This window comes from Equus przewalskii, chromosome 9 (genome assembly GCF_037783145.1).
Source record: "Equus przewalskii isolate Varuska chromosome 9, EquPr2, whole genome shotgun sequence".
NCBI lineage: Eukaryota > Metazoa > Chordata > Mammalia > Perissodactyla > Equidae > Equus > Equus przewalskii.
Genome location: NC_091839.1, coordinates 83,014,607 through 83,032,398, shown reverse-complemented (window position 1 = coordinate 83,032,398; position 17,792 = coordinate 83,014,607). Strand labels below are relative to the sequence as shown.

Sequence of the window (17,792 nt, the reverse complement as noted above, 5' to 3'; positions counted from 1 at the left end):
TGTGCTGTTAGACATTGAAGCTAATGGTGCTGAGGCTCCCCAAACTGGATTTACAAACAGCTGGCCAGGGGAGGAAAGCCTAGGCTCCCTGGGTACCTGCATTAAGAGCAACCCTGCAACAGCAGAAGGACACAAGTAGCCCCCAAAGGGGTGACTTCTGGATCTTTTGGACTGGTGAGGAGAGGGAAGCATACTGCTGGGCCTCAAAAGGCATCTCTTACATAAGGCCACTTCTCCAAGATCAGGAGACATAGCTGATTCACCTAATACATAGAAATAAGCACAGAGAAAAAAAGCATAATGAGGAGACAAAGGATGTTCCAAGCAAGGGAACAGAACAAAACCCCAGAAAAAGGACTAAATGAAACAGAAATAAGTGACCTACCTGACAAAGAGTTCAAACAAAATCTCATAAGGATGCTTACAGATATTAGAAGAATGGATGAACACAGTGAGCTCATCAACAAAGAACTGGAAAATATAAAAAAGAACCAATCAGAAATGAAGAATACAATACTGGAAATGAAAAATTCACTAGAGGGACTCAATAGCAGAGTAGAGGATGCAGAAGAAAGGATTAGCAAGCTAGATGAAAGACTAGAGGAAATTACCCAACAGAACAGAAAAAAGAAAAAAGAATTAGACAGAATGAGAACAGTCTAAAGGAACTCTGGGACAATATCAAGCGCACTAACATTCATATTATAGGTGTCCCAGAAGGCGAAGAGAGAGACAAAGGGGCTGAAAATTTATTTGAAGAAATAATAGATGAAAATTTTCCTAATCTAAGGAAGGAAACAGACATTCAAGTACAGGAAGCACAGAGAGCTCCAAACAAGATAAGCCCAAAGAGGCCCACACCAAGATACATTATAATTAAAATGTCCAAAATTAAAGATAAAGAGAGAATCCTAAAAGCAGCAAGAGACAGGCCACAAGTGACATACAAAGGGAAGCCCATAAGGCTATCAGTGGACTTCTCAGCCGAGACCCTACAGGAGAGAAGAGAATGGCGTGATGTATTTAAAGTGCTAAAAGGAAAAAACCTACAGCCAAGAATAATCTATCCATCAAAGTTGTCATTCGGAATGGAAGGAGAGATAAAGAGCTTCCCAGACAAGAAAAACTTAAGGGAGATTACCACCAAGAAACCAGTTCTACAAGAAATACTGAAGGGACTTATTTAAGTGGGAAAGCGATGACCACAAATAGGGATAAAAAAATTATCAAAAAAAAAAAAAAAAAAAAAACCCCACAGAAAATCCAGGCAATAAAATCACTGGTAAAGGTAAAAATATAGTAAAGGTAGCAGACATCCACCTGTGAAGGTAAGGTGATAGTTAAAAGACAGAAGTACTAAAACCACCTATTTCAATGATAAGAGGGTAATGGATAGACATACACAAAATGAGATTATACTTGATTTCAAAAACATAAAATGTGGGAGGAGGGGAGTGAAAAAGTAGAGCTTTTAGAAAGGTTAAGCTAAAGAGTCTATCAACTCAATATAGACGGTTATATACATAGAATATTATTTAGGATCCTCATGGTAATCACAAATCAGAAACCTATAATAAGTAAGCAAATAAGTAAGACAAAAGAAATCAAACATATTACTAAAGAAAGCCATCAAACCACAAGGGTAGAGAGCAAGAGAAAAAGAAAGGAACAGAGAAGAACTACTCAAACACCCAGAAAAAAAAGTAACAAAATGGCAATAAATACACATTTATCAGTAGCTACTTGAAATGTCAATGGACTAAATGCTCCAATAAAAAGGCATAGGGTGGCCAATTGGATAAAAAAACAAGACCCATCTATATGCTGCATACAAGAGACACAATTCAGACCTAAAGACACTCACAAACTGAAAGTGAAAGGATGGAAAGAGATATTCCAGGCAAATGGCAAAGAAAAGAAAGTGGGGGTAGCAATACTAATATCAGACAAAATAGACTTTAAAACAAAAACTGTAACAAGAGACAAAGACGGGCACTACATAATGATAAAGGGAACAGTCCAACAAGAGGCTACAACCCTTGTAATTATCTATGCACCCAACATAGGAGCTCCTAAATATATAAAGCAATTATTAACAGACATAAAAGGAGAAATAGAGAGTAACATAATAATAGTAGGGGACTTTAACACTCCACTTACACCAATGGACAGATCATCGAAACAGAAGATCAATAAGGAAACGCTGGCCTTAAATGACACATTTGACCAGATGGACTTAGTGGATATATATAGAACATTCCATCCAAAAACCACAGAATATACATTCATTTCAAATGCACATGGAACATTCTCCAGGGTTGATCACATATTAGGCCACAAAACAAGTCTCAATAAATTTAAGAAGATCTAAGTAATTCCATGCATCTTTTCTGACCACAAAGGTATGAAACTAGAAATGAACTATGGGAAGAAAACCAGAAAAGCCACAAAGATGTGGAGATTAAACAAAATGCTACTGAACAACGACTGGGTCAATGAAGAAATCAAAGGAGAAACAAAAAAATTCCCGGAGACAAATGAAAATGAAAATATGACATGTCAAAATCTATGGGATACAGCAAAAGTGGTTCTAAGAGGGAAATTTATAGCACTTGAGGCCTACCTCAACAAATAAGAAAAATCTCAAATAAACAACCTAACAGCACATCTAAAGGTACTGGAAAAAGAAAAACAAACAAATCCCAAAATCAGCAGAAGGAAGGAAATAAAAATCAGAGCAGAAATAAATGAAATAGAGAGTAAAAAAAAAAAAAAATAGAAAAAATTAATGAAACCAAGAGCTGGTTCTTTGAAAAGATAAACAAAATTGACAAACCCTTAGCTAGACTCACCAAGAAAAAAAAAGAGAAGGCTCAAATAAATAAAATCAGAAATGAAAGAGGAGAATTTACAATGGACACCTCAGAAATACGAAAGATAATAAGAGAATACTATGAAAAGCTATATGCCAATAAATTGGATGATCTAGGAGAAACGGATAAATTCTTGCAAACATACAACCTTCCAAAACCGGACCAAGAAGAAGTAGAGAATTTGACTAGACCAATCACCTGTAAGGAGATCGAAACAGCAATCAAAAACCTCCCCCAAAAACAAAAGCCCAGGACCAGATGGCTTCCCTGGTGAATTCTACCAAACATTCAAAGAAGACTTAATATCTGTCCTTCTCAAACTCTTCCAAAAAATTGAAGAGAAGGGGAGGCTTCCTGGCTCATTCTACGAAGCCAACATTATCCTGATACCAAAACCAGACAAGGACAACACAAAAAAAGAAAATTACAGGCCAATATCACTGATGAATATCGATATAAAAATCCTCAACAAAATACTAGCAAATCGAATACAACAATACATTAAAAAGATCATACATCATGATCAAGTGGGTTTCATTCCAGGGATGCAGGGATGGTTCAACATCTGCAAATCTATCAACGTGATACTCCACATTAACAAAATGAAGAATAAAAATCACATGATCATCTCAATAGATGCAGAGAAAGCATTGGACAAGATACAGCATCCATTTATGATAAAAACCCTAAACAAAATGGGTATAGAAGGAAAATACCTCAACATAATAAAGGCCATATATGACAAACCCACAGCAAATATCATTCTCAATGGAGAAAAGCTGAAAGCTATCCCTCGAAGAACAGGAACCAGACAAAGATGCCCACTGTCACCACTCTTATTTAACATAGATTTGGAAGTCCTAGCCAGAGTAATCAGGCAAGAAAAAGAAATAAAAGGGATCCATATTGGAAAAAAAGATGTGAAACTGTCACTCTTCACAGATGACGTGATTTTATATATAGAAAACCCTAAAGAATCCACTAAAAATCTTTTAGAAATAATAAATGAATACAGTCAAGTCACAGGATACAACATACAAAAATTGGTTGTGTTTCTATACACTAACAATGAAGTAGCAGAAAGAGAAATTAAGAATACAATCCCATTTACAATTGCAACAAAAAGAATAAAATACCTAGGAATAAACTTAACCAAAGAGGTGAAAGATCTGCACACTGAAAACTATAAAACATTGTTGAAAGAAATCAAAGAAGACACAAAGAAATGGAAAGATATTCCGTGCTCTTGGATTGGAAGAATTAACCTTGTTAAAATGTCCATACTTCCTAAAGCAGTCTACAAATTCACTGCAATCCCTATCAAAGTTCCGATAACAAATTTCACAGAAATAGAACAAAGAATCTTAAAATTTATATGGAACAACAAAAGACGCTGAATAGCCAAAGGATTCCTGAGAAAAAAAACAAAGCTGGAGGTATCACACTCCCTGATTTCAAAATACACTACAAAGCCATAGTAACCAAAACAGCATGGTACTGGCACAAAAACAGACACACAGATCAATGGAACAGAAGCAACAGCCCAGACACAAACCCACACATCTGCGACAGCTAATATTCGACAAAGGAGCCAAGAGCATACAATGGAGAAAGGAGAATCTCTTCAATAAATGGGTTTTGGTAAAACTGAACACCCACATGCAAAAGAATGAAAGTAGACCATTACCTTACACCATGTACAAAAATCAACTCAAAATGAATTAAAGACTTGAATGTAAGACCCGAAACCATGAAACTTCGAGAAGAAAACATAGGCAGTATGCTCTTTGACATCGGTCTTAGCAGCATATTTTCAAGTACCATGTCTAACTGGGTAAGGGAAACAAAAGAAAAAATGAAGAAATGGAACTACATCAAACTAAAAATCTTCTGCACAGCAAAGAAAACCATCAACAAAACAAAAGGACAACCTAACAATTGGGAGAAGATACTTGCAAACCATATATCAGATTAGGGGTTAATATCCAAAATATACTAAGAACTCATACATCTCAACAACAAAAAACCCAACAACCCAATTAAAAAATGGGCAAAAGATCTGAACAGAGATTTCTCCAAAGATATATGGATGGCCAACAGGCTTATGAAAAGATGCTCAACATCATTAGCTATTAGGGAAATGCAAATCAAAACTACAATGAGGTCACCTCATTCCGGTCAGAATGGCTATAATTAACAAGACAGGAAACAATTGTTGGAGAGGATGTGGAGAAGGGAACCCTAGTACACTGCTGGTGGGAGTGCAAACTGGTGCAGCCACTATGGAAAGCAGTATGGAGTATCCTCAGAAAATTAAGAATAGATCTACCATATGACCCAGCTATCCCACTGCTGGGTATTCATCCAAAGAACTTGAAAACACAAACGCATAAAGATACATGCACCCCTATGTTCATTGCAGCGTTATTCACAATAGCCAGGACTTGGAAGCAACCTAGGTGCCCATCAAGGGACGAATGGATAAAGAAGATGTGGTATTTATACACAATGGAATACTGCTCAGCCATAAGAAATGATGAAATCTGGCCATTTGTGACAACATTGATGGACCTTGAGCGTGTATGATGAGTGAAGTAAGTCAGAGGGAGAAAGTCAAATACCATACGATCTCACTCATAAGTAGAAGATAAAAGCAATGACAAACAAACACATAGCAATGGAGATTGGATTGCTGGTTACCAGAGGGGAAGGGGGGAGGGGGAGGGCAAAAGGGGTGCTTAGGCTCACGTGTGAGGGGATGGACTATAATTAGTTTTTGGGTGGTGAACATGATGTAATCTACACAGAATTCAAAATATATTATGATGTACATCTGAAAGCTATATAATGTTAGAATCCAATGTTACTGCAATTAAAAAAAAAAGGACACAATGGCGTGTGCATGTATATATTTCTTCAAGTGTGTTTTCTAGGCATGACCAAATGGTCAGCAGTGACTGTCTCACATGATGAAATGCCTGGAGAGGAACCTAGTTCTCTTGGCAGAATTCTGTAAACAAAAGATATTTATATAAATTATTTTGATACATTTATTCGGTAAAGAAAAGTGTCTCACATATGAGATTTTTTAATGCATCTGAATCTTTATTCTACAACACAAGCAACATAAATACAATATCTTTTAAAATATTTTCTCTTTAGAATTTTCATTTTCACTTCGGATAAAATGTACACAAAATACGCTTGCAAGCTTGCTTACAGGGACCTGTTAAACAACAGACAGACGGATTGTATCAAATCAAACAGTTATATCAAGATACAAAGAAGGGTGGTTTCCTGTGTTTTTTAAAAAATAAATGTGACCAAACTGACTAAATAAGGCAAAACAGAAATTGTACTTCCTTGACCAGTCCTTTGGAGCAAAGGAAATGCTCTGAGGCTCCTGGTGAACGGGTTGCAAGGATGAATTTTGCGTTCTACAGATAAAATGGCATACTGACTCACATCTTTATGGCTATACCAAGCTTCGCTTATTTATAATTTTCAATGAAAACAAGTTGATTCTTTGGCATAAACAAGACAGGATAAAGGACCCTCACCACCACTGGCTTTAATGTTTAGAGTGGGAGACGGGGGTAGGGGAACTGTTCATAACGTGATTTAAGCTTATTCCTCTTCGAGAAGCAGGAAAATCATCTTGAATAATAGTCCTTTGGCTTCATTAGGGCCACAAACCTCTTATTCTTAGCTCCCTTCTTCCCAATCCCCTGACACAAAACCACCCAGCCCTTCCTTTCCCAGGAACGTCCTCTGGCTCCCATCAGCCACACCGATATCCCACCACGTGGCTGGAACTCAAGTGAAACCAAACATAGTAAAGCATTAATCTTTGTCCAGTTTTGCCTATTGAGTGGGAAACCGATTTTTATTAGAGAGGACCACTTCCGAAAAGAATCAGTTGGAATGCACAGGGAGGAGCAGAGAGCAGCTTGCACGTAATCACAAGGTAGCGTGGATGCCACCGGAGGCTGGAGTGTCAGGGGTTTGAGCTCCCCACTTAAAGAGGAAACATAACATTATACATGTTGGTTCAAAAGACTGACTTTTAGATTCCCCCGCCCCTTTTTGGCACCAGTTGGTAAAACAAATTCAAAATAAATTATTCCTAGAGATTAATTTTTAAAACTTAATTAAAAATCAGTTATTATTAAAAGAACACAATTTGCAAAAATGATTCTGGGAAACAAGTGAAATAAAAAAGCTTCAATTATTTCCTCTACAGAGGCAAGGACTTGAATCCTTGATATGATTAACACTTCGATGCGCTTTCTCATTCTAGTAAACATAGTCATTACTTTCTACTCATACAGCAATCTAAAGTAATTTAAATAACATCAGGGTATTTAAACATAAGTCTTTAGAGAAACTTTATTAGATCAATAAGAATTGTGTGTAATTAATACAGTTTATATGGTGATGATTTTAAGGTATATAATTTCTCTTGAATTATTCCCTCAATGATCCTTATGTTTTTAATGGAAAAAATTCTGAAGCTAATTAATTGAACAAAGTGTTAAGAGATAAACTAAGACCCCATCCATATTTGAGTTAATGTGACTTCACTGTATTCCCAGAGCATATTCATGACTTCTACGTTTTTCCCATGATTTGGAAGATGAGATCATGAACATTGTCTCCACTGTGCAGGCACACGCACAAACAAAACACATTTACCAAAAAGCTCTTAAAACAGGCACGTGTACTGCTCAAAAGGGGGTTGGTTCAGTTTGCAAATTTCCATGAAGCCATTTGGTAGGTTCCTTAGAGATAAATAAGATATTAAAATATTAATTTATACCAAGCAGCTAAGGGATGGATGACGGTGCATTCAGCAGGGATATCGTCTCTTGACGTGCTGATATTCTAATGACTAAGGAGGGATGCAAAACGACTGGCCAGTGAGCCACTGCGCAAACACCTCTGGAAGCCAGAAGCCAAGGCTGTAGCGGAGTCAACATGGGAACATCCCATTACAGATGCACGGACAGAAGGAACTCAAACGCGACATACTTAAGTCAAGTCACCTCAGGACAAGTCAAAGGGTCAGTGTAATACGAATGATCATCCATAGAATCAGCGTTTCTAGACACAAAGACCAGAAGCTCAGACCCATCTCACTGTCCACAGAACTTATACATTCATAGTCTTCCAGCTTGTAAACACCAGTTGCTGGGCTAAGAAACCTGGGCAGACTAAGCGGGAACGCTGCAGGGCTCCAGTCCCAGGGTGTCTGCCAAGGTTCGGTCCAGTTCTCCGCTAGTGCTTGTTGTCAGGCTGACCTCAAAGGCCGTAGCTGGAGGTGCTTTCAAGGCAGTGGTTCTCCACATGTGGTCCCCAGACCAGCAGCCCCATCCACACCCGGGGACAGGTTAGAAATGCAAATTTCCAGACCTAGTGAATCAGAAACCCTGGGCGTTGGTGAGCCCTCCAGGTGATTCTGATGTTTGCTAAAGTTTAAGAACCACTATTCTAAAGTCCGAGGACACTGGACAACCCCTACTTCACTCTGCATGGTAGGGAGTAACAGTACAAACACTCAGGGTGGTTGGAAAGGCTGGAAGACCCATCACCAGATAGGACTCACCAGCAGCTGACTGCAGCTTGTCACCAAGGCGGCCGGCCAGTCTCTCCTCCCTGGAGCCTCGCGTTATCCCTCAGCGGTAGAGGAAAAGGTTTTGCGGCGTGCTAGTGGTGTGGTGGTGGGTTTTCTTCAGTTAATAAGTGGTGCCGCTGTTTGAGGATGTTGAGCCCAGTTTTCAACTGAGTTTCTCCTAGACTATCCCAAGGGGTGACTTTTCTTTTTTGGTCTATCTTCCCTGAAGTAATAATTGTGTTTTGGAAATCTAAATGGTGTCCTAGTCCAAAACTTTGTTATCTCCACATAAAATACAAACATTACAACACAAGCAGAAGAAGAGGGTCTCACAGACAGTTTTCTAGACTGTTCCACTAATGAACGAGAACACATTTCTTTTTTTGATGAGGCATAATTATAATTTTTTACCAGTTTCATAAATCTTACCAATAAGCAGTTCATATTTCCAATAAAAAGTGCTTAAAAGTAGTCTCGCTTTCTGAAGGCCACACTAGATCTCATGGGGCTCACCGAGGTGGTCCCCAGCATGTGAGTCCTGTTGTCCACGTGATGCAGCACATGGCTGGGCCTCTACCTGACTCCTCGTCTGCGCAGCAGCAGAACTCTGAGGAGGCCTCATGGCACAGGGCACCGTGGGTTCCGACCCGATGCCCTCAGTACCTGGGCCTTTAAGCACTCTCGCCCCACCAGTGGCATCCTCTTCCGACCAGGGCCTTCGGCATACCCTTGCATTCTGACTGCCTGCAAACCTAGTGTTACCCACTCCCAGGAGCAAGTGGAGGCACTGTGGCTACAGGGCACTTCATTCTGAGCAACTGGACGGGAACTCAAAGGTTTCCAAATTGTGCATGTCCTTCTGACACAGACTGGTTCTTGGCATAACAGCTGGTCATGAATAACATTATTCCTTCATTTCCACCTAACTTAGTGAGTTTTCTAAATTCTACTGAGGCTCTGCCTTAAGATTAAAATTTAGATTTTGTTTCCTTTATTTTCAAACAGACAAAAAATATTATGTTATATATGATCTTTCTGTGTATAAACACTACCTTTTTCTTATTCTTTTTTTAACTCTATTTTTAAAATATCCATTACATTATAGATCTGGGATATCAAGCAATTTCCACTTATTTTAACTTTCCAATTCCTCAGAACACTAGCGTGTGTGCACTAGTAGGTGAAGCAGAGCGAGCAGGCCTTCGAAATGCAGGAGTGCCGCTTGTGCAACCAACTTTGCCATTTACTGGTTATCTCTGGCAAGTTTCTTAAACTCTCTAAGTCCTCATCTGAAAAAATGAGGCAAACAGGACCTGCTTCACAAGGTGTCATTGTGAGAATTAAACAGGACAACGTGGGTGAAGTCCAGTCACAGTGGCACTCAACAAACGCCACTCTCCTGCCGGCTGCACCCTCCTGCTGTTGTGGCTCCAGCAAAGGTCTTCATGCTGTTCTGTCTGATGGGACTGATGCTGAGGAAGGACAGGCTCCCACGTGGGCGGTATTGTGATGTGTTTGGGGAAGTCAAGGGTCTCTGTTGCATAATTGTGTTACCTTCTTACAGTTAAGGCTGTTGATTGTACATACCTCTCCTTAGACCAAGAAGCCTAATGATATCATATCAACAAGTTCCCTTCTAAAGGTACTCCTGAAGTATGTTAGCATTTTTTCACATTTGATGAAAATACTTCAATCAGAGCTGCTGTGTACGTTAGCTTCTGTCTTGGTCAGTCATTAAACAGCCTAAAAATGGTAAAAGGAGCTCTAGCTTTGCATCGATGGAGAAGGCTAGAAAACCACCACAAGGGAGGGATGACAAGAGGGTATAAAAGCTGGTCAGGAGACGCAAGCCCAGGCGCGAGCTGAGGAGCAGCGCACTAGCTCCTGTAAACCTGCGCCTGGAGGGCCCTCAGGCAGGAGGTCCTCCACCTTTGAGTTTGCAGCCCTTCTTTACCAAAGAAGGGGAGGGCAAATGCCTGACAGAGTTGTGGGTCCAGAGCTCTGCACATCCTCCCCTGGTTTTATTCTCCGGACTTGGTCAGGCCAGCACTAGAGAAGAGTGTGGACACAGGGTGGGGCAGACCTGTTTTCATAAACCAGCCCTGGATGCCACAATGGAGACTGCGGGGGATGAATTCAGACTTCTGAACAATGAACTAACACGCTCTGGGACATGACATCCATAAACTGAGACTGGCTTCCTCTGAATTTTTACACTTTATAAAAAGTTACTACATGTAAACATTTTTTAATTACTCTGCTTTACTGAAGCTTTTTCCCCCCAGTAAATTTTGTATTATTGACGGGCTCACAAAGGAGAACTGAACCTCAGACAAACTGCAAAAAAACCCCAAACAACCAAGGTGCACTGCTTTTGTTAAATAAAAATGGATCTACCCAACTTTCAATTCTACTTACAATATATAAAAATTCAAAAGTATGGAACACAGCTCACTGCTATCCCAACAATTCAATGCTTGTTAAGATCAAATAGTCGATCTGTTTCTAAACCTGAATTATCATCGAATGAGCAAAAGCTGAAGGCAGGGCATTCTGTGGAGCTGGAAAGCGCCTTCTGAGTAATTCTGTAGTGACCCCTGCTCGGCACACCGGATGGTAAGGGTCTTGGCGACGGCCTAAGCAAGCCCGGGACCGTCTCCCTTGGAGCCTTGCAGGCTGCGGTACATTCTCAGGGAAGACAAAGTTTACAAACACCAGAACCGAATGAAGTTCTCAGTTTTAAATCCTTACTTCCATACTGAAGAGCTGATGCTTTATTTTTACAGGATGACATTCGATTACGGATGATTTTTAGGGGCTGGAAAAAGTCTACTGTACGTCTTAAGAAGCTAACTCTACTCTCGAGAACGTATATGAGTGGGCTTGACTGAGGAGTTTCAATCATTACAGTAATTTAAGAAATATTAAGTATACAGTAAATAATAAGATAAAGCTTCCAAACTAATTTTCCAGTAATATTCAGGAAAAGAAACATCCACTTAAAACACTAGCCTGAATGAAAAGACCCCAAACACAGGGTGATTGACTCGCCAGGCAGGAGAACCATGCTAAAGTGAAAACGTACTCTGCTAAACTTCACACTGTGCCCCTCTTCCTCAGTTTATTTTCTTCTGAGACCAGAGCTTGTGTAACGGACACCACAACGTCCTGTGACTGTTGTATACACTTTTAGGTTTAAAATGATTTCCTCATGATCTGCTTCCCCACCCTCCCCTGAGAAGTCTGCTCACTGGATGGAGAACTGAGTTCCTTTCCTCCATGGGTGTCCACATAAAATAAGTTGCATTTCAATGTTTTGTTTTCTTAATGACCAAATGTACCTATGTTCAGATAACTGGAGCATAGAAATGTCTGTGCGACAAAAGACTAAGGCACCTTTCTTTCTTTCTCTTTCCCTTTTTGTCTTGGGAGCAAAAGCAAAGACTCATGGGACAGTCAAGGTGGCCAGTCCCTTTAGGCCTCATGACAACACCACCACTGGGTACTGTGTGTCAGAGGCTGTCGTGCTACAGACTTAAACCCTGCCAGGAAAGAATTCTCTTCCTCCAGAAACAGGGAAATAAGGCACAACAGTACCTTACTGAAGAGGTGGGTGCCTACTAACCAGAAGATCCTGACAACTTAGGAACAATTTGGAATGTTCTGGAATATTTCAGAGTAAGTCATCCCTCTCTTGATTATGACACCCAAGAACATATTTTTCCAGCTGTTTTCTTCCCTGCCAAACACATAATCATAACATAAATCTTCCTCCAATTAATAATGTCTGGTACAGGATGTGTGAGTGTATGTCAGCCTGACTTACCAGTAGGCATTTCTTTAACAATTGCATTATTTTTTTAAAAAATGATAGATCAATGGATCAATGTAGTGTTTTCAAAGGAGTGGTCCTTGAAAGTGATCCTTTTTGGGATAACATTGCAGGCAAAAGCACTGGGAAATAAACTTGAAGATTTAGAAATGTGTCAAGGAATGCAGACTCTTCTGAAATAATGTGCAAAATCAGAGTATCACTGTGTCATCTAGACATGACCTTAGTACCCGGAACAGCCCTGGCACTGATGAGCCAGGAGCTGCTGGTTGTCCTGAGGCACTGGTTCTGGTGGGAAATACTACCAGCTGGACTGGCAGGCACACTCTATCCTCGAACCCTTGCTACTGCCTTCCTTGGGATCAGAACGTGAGTCTTCTACACAATGATGTCGTAGACACGGCCCACTCTGCCGAGCCACTCTCTCACAGCCTGGCGGACTCTGATGTCCGTCACGTGGCAGGTCAGCTGGCTGATGCACGGGAACACTGCTGGCTGGAGGGCTGTGAAGGTCTGGTCTGGGAGGGTCTGAATCTGATTGAGAACTGTTAGCACCATGTTGGTCCACGCCTAAGAGAGAGAGGTAAGAGAATTAGCAGCTTTCTCCAGGGGACTTGGCTGAACTCTCGGGGGTAGCTAAGCCCTCTCCATCTGCAAATGAGTTTTCTCAGGCTTCAGGCTGCAATAAATTAGTCTTTATTAATTTAATGTGCATATAATAAATTGTCATTTTAAGTTCATATATATAAGGAATAGCAGAGACTCATTTAACATTAGGAATACCTTATTTTCAGTTTTCACAAACTACAAAAATCTTATTTATTCCTCAGATATTTAAAGACTCTCTTGCCTTCTCAGAATGAAATTTCCACAGGCCATATGACACTTTAAATCAGCAGTCCCTATAATGCCAAGAAAACTTGGAATAGGTCTACGTTAATTTAGGATAACTTTTAAAATCATAAGGAAACCTCCAAGAGATGAAAAGGCAACTAAAGTATGTTATTTGTCAAGAAGCCCAGCTTTTAAAGAACAGCCATGCATCCCAGTTTGACTACTCTCACCGATCTAGTCTAGTCTTCTGCAGATTCTGAATTACGAAGTTCAGTTCTATGCTGAAGATAATCAAAGGAAAATAAGGTATCTTGCAAAATTCATACTAATTGAAATTTATGTTCATTCTAAGAATATACTCCTGTGTAGGTTCACAGAATCCTAGGGCCCAAGATCTCCTAACTCACTATGCCGCAACAGGGGTCTACAGTTGAAGATAAACATCCAGATTATTTTTAAAGGGCTCTTCACGACTCTAGGTCCCTCTTTGCCATCTCATCTCTTCTCAAACTGAACAAAACAGTACCAACACTGTTTTCTTCTCAAACTCATTTTTGATGTAGCACAGAATTACAAATATTAACTATATGAAGGAACAGAAACACTCAAAGCCCTCAGAAGAACGACAATTTGTATGCGCTTGGGATGGGTTAGAAAACTTGAGAGGAAACAGTTCACGGTACCACACAGGACATGCAGCTGGCCACCTTTGTTTAGCAATTCTCCATAACTGGAGAACTCCTCCAGTGCTGGCTTCAAGTGACAAACTCAGGACTCACTGACAGTTAAAGTCCATCCCTTTCAAAAGCTTTAGCTTCATCTTATTTATACAGATGGGTTCCTAACTCTCAAAATATGTCATGACCTATGAACCCCATTCCTGAAACTGTGTGAGAATAGCATTTCCGTTTTGCACTGACCTGCTGACACACGGACGCTGGTCTCGCCCAGGTGGCCCTCTGACCTGGGAGGTAAATCAGGCTCACCCCTCCTGGTGGGGACACATCTGCTACTGGAACCCCTGCTCCCCTGCCCATGCCACCTGCGCCCGGCTCTCCCGCCGGCGGCACCCACCTGGATCTGCGCCTCAGCGTCCCTTGCGGAGATGCTCAGGGAGCTGCCGGTGGAGCCGGAGCGCGGCCTCCTCTCCTGTCGCAGCAGCTCGGGGCCCGCGCTGACGGAGTGGCGCATGTGACCCTGGTCTATCAGGTGCTGGGGCCGCTGTAGCAGGGGGGAGTCGGGGCCCCTGGGGCCCAGGGCCTCCGCCTTCTTCTCCACCTTGGCCTCTCTAGGGAACGGCGGCAGGTTATGCTGCTGCTTCCTCCGTTTGTACTCGGCCATCAGCTTTGAGATGGTCTTGTCAGCTGCCATGGTGCAGATCCTGTTGCCCGCGCTCTCCCACCACTCCTTCTTCCTGCTGGCATCCTTCTTCTCCCCCTTGGGACTCGGGGGCGGTGGCAGCTCCCCACTGGCCCCCCTCAGGCTCAGGGACCCACCCGTGTGATCCCGTGTCTGACTCCGGTCATCCTCAGAGGGGGTATCTTTCCCCGAGAATCCCCCGGTTGACGGGGTTGATGACTCGGACGGGAAGGAGGGGAGGGTAAAGGACAGGTCGCTCTTGAAGGGAGGAGCCTCCTCCATGCTGTTCTCCAGGTCCAGGTGCATCTGGATATAGTTGTTGCACAATTCCATGCACAGCTTGTGCAGCCGCTTGACCAGCCACGCCCAGTCTGCATTGCTGATGGGCTGGACGCTCAGGGAGGGCATCCGAGCCCTCCACTGCCTCTTCTCCTTGCCTCTTGGGGGGCTCACCTGGGCAGTCTCCTCAAAGATGTCTTCATCTTCTGATGAACACTGCTGGGAAGAGTCTGTGCTTCTCTCGTCATCTTCAAAAAGAACCTTCTTCACTTGCTCGGCAGTGATGGCTTCTTGACTGGTGAGGATAGCGCAGACCAGTGCGTGGAAGTAGATGTTAAAACTCATGGCAGACTGGCGGTACAGGTTGGCAGCACCCCCGATGCCAGACACTTTCTTCAGCAGGCACTTTAGCCCAGGGCTGGTGTCGAACTCTCTGGCCGTCCGGTATGAATCCAGCAGCAGGTCAAATATGACCGCCAGGTTCTGCATGGAGATGTACCTGAGGAAGCCGGCCAGCTTGGCTTCGGGCAGTTGGACGGTCTTCTCCTCTCCAGGAGATGGGCGTTTGACAAACTCTTCCAACAAGATATCATATAAGTTCTGCAGCAACACCTGGTGAGACAGGAGGCTCACCACGATCTCCCTGAAAGAAACACTATAAGCAAAGAGAGGGCTGGTTAGGAGCTGCCGGCCTCACACGAGTCACTGTAAAGCCATCCGGACATCACACATTTCAGACGACACACGCAAAATAACAAGGTGAACTACTTGTATTTTAATGTCTTTCTTAAAAAAGGGCAAGCTTCCCAGGGCATCACATGGTAACCATGACAATTAATGGAATTCCAGATACTTTATGGAATTAACGTAAGTTATGACACTGAATTAATTATCAACAAGCCTCAGAAAACAAACACAACAGTTTCACAAAATATTTTTAATGTGCCATCGTCCCCCCTTATCTGCAGTTTTGGCTACCCACCACAACCTGAGGCCCGAAAATATTAAACGGAAAATTCCAGAAATAACTCATGAGTCTTACATTGTATGACATTCTGAGTAGTGTGATGAAATCTCGTGCCCTCTGCCTGGGACCTGGATCGCCTGTTTGTCCAGCATATCCACGCTGTAATGCTACTGTGTGTATCACTCAGTAGCAGTGTCGGTTATCAGATCGAATGTCAAGTATGGCAGTGCTTGTGTTTAAGAAACCCTTATTTTACTTAATAATAGCCCCAAAGTGCAAGAGTACTGATGCTGGAAATTCGGATATGCCAAAGAGAAGCTACTGTTAATCTCTTACTGTGCCTAGTTTATAAACTAAACTTTATCACAGGTATGTATGCATAGGAAAGAACATATTACGTGTAGGGCTCAGTACTATCCAGGTTGCAGGCATCCACAGGAGGTCCCGGAACGTGTCCCGTGTGGATAAGGGGGAGCTACTGTAGCACCATTATGGGATGTGACACATCTTATTTTCTTTCATAGCTATGAGTAATAAAACACAGCAAATGAAGAAAGCAACAATTTTTGTTGAGTTATATTAATTTTAGTTGGCCTTTTCCCTATCCTTTGCCAACTTTTCTTAAACCCAAAGTTTTCAGAATCTTATTGAAGTCTGGCTTTGCAGGAACCAAACCAGTTTTCCAGGATTAAATGTAAATGCTTTATGCACATGTCTGTAAAAACCTGAGTGCCTCCAGCATGGGAGACAGAGCAGAGCCAACACCAAGAAGGGGTAGTAACATCAGAGGTATTAGGAGGCTAACATTTTCAAGGAAAGAAACTGATAATGTAATTCACAGCCTTCTGAAACAAACTTAGGAAAGAGTGCGATGTTCGCTCAGCACATGTGAATCCCTCTGCACCCTTCCCGCCCATGTAGTCTGGATGCTCATCCGTATCCACTGAGATGCCCCTGGGGTAGCTGTGTGGGATGGGGAGCGGGGAGAGGGCATACCCCCCGGACATCTGGCCCGGTCACGACAACCTCACGCTCTTCCTGCCTGGGCCCAGGGGAGAAGGCAGCATCAGAGAGGAGGGCTCCAACACTTGGTGGTTTGGCCCTGTTTGTTTGGATTCTTCTACTAAGAAAACAATTTTAATCCCAGATACTGCGTTCATGGACATTTTGATTCACCATGTGGTTTTGGGTTTATGGTTTCATGCTCTTTCCACTGCTCTTAGAATTTCATGAAAATAGTTAGAATTCCCATAACTGACAATTACAAAATTATGACAACTCTTATTAACAATATTGATTTCAAAGGTCCAATCATTAATAATTTTTTCCTTTATTATCACATGTCCTAGCTATAACCTTGAATTCAAAAATTATTTTATAACTAGCAGAAAAGAACAAAAAATCCTCCCAAGTCTGTTTAATGGCTGATCTTGCTCCCTGTGCAGTGGTATAGTGAGAGAAAACACAGCCCACTCAGCAATGGGATGCTCTAGCAACACCTGATGAAAGGGCTGATGCAAAGCCACGTCTGAATTATCTTTTTCTTTTGCTGAGGAAGATTCACCCTGAGCTAACATCTGTGCCAACCTTCCTCTATTTTTTAGCATGTGGACCACCAGCACAGCATGGCTGCCAACAGAGTGGTGTAGGTCCACGCCCAGAACTGAACACAGGCTGCTGAAGTGGAATGTGCCAAACTTAACCACTAGGCCCCCGGGGCTGGCCCCATGTCTGGATTATCTCTGTCAACAAGACATTCCCTTTGATGTTTTAGGATATAAAATTGCTAACTGCGTGTGTAGGAAAGGACAGAAAATCCCCTTGACTTCAGGTTCAAGCTAAAGATGATGCAGCAACTAGAAAACAAAGAAGGGAAGAAGCAGCAACACTGAAGAGATGAAAATTTCAGAAAGATACCGACAGGGTGAAATCACTGTTTACAGACGTGCAACTCAGCCCTCTGTGCTGGCAGGGTACAGGAAAGACGGGGAACACACTTTTCACTTTGCTGTACCCTGTGTCCCAACCTTTTTC

The 17,792-nt window shown here is 42.0% G+C and overlaps 1 protein-coding gene across 6 annotated transcripts in view; it reads right to left on the bottom strand.

Moving 5' to 3' along the window:
* Positions 1-5,957: 5,957 nt before the first annotated feature.
* Positions 5,958-17,792, bottom strand: part of ARFGEF3 (ARFGEF family member 3) — a 146,368-nt gene continuing 134,533 nt past the window's right edge. For all 6 annotated transcript variants that reach the window (XM_070557324.1, XM_070557325.1, XM_070557326.1 and 3 more), the window contains 2 exons: positions 14,228-15,446; positions 5,958-12,889 (listed from right to left, as the gene is read on the bottom strand). In XM_070557324.1, the coding sequence (XP_070413425.1) occupies positions 12,698-12,889; positions 14,228-15,446 (1,411 nt within the window). In that variant the 3' untranslated portion in view covers positions 5,958-12,697. The remainder of the gene's footprint in view (positions 12,890-14,227; positions 15,447-17,792) is intronic.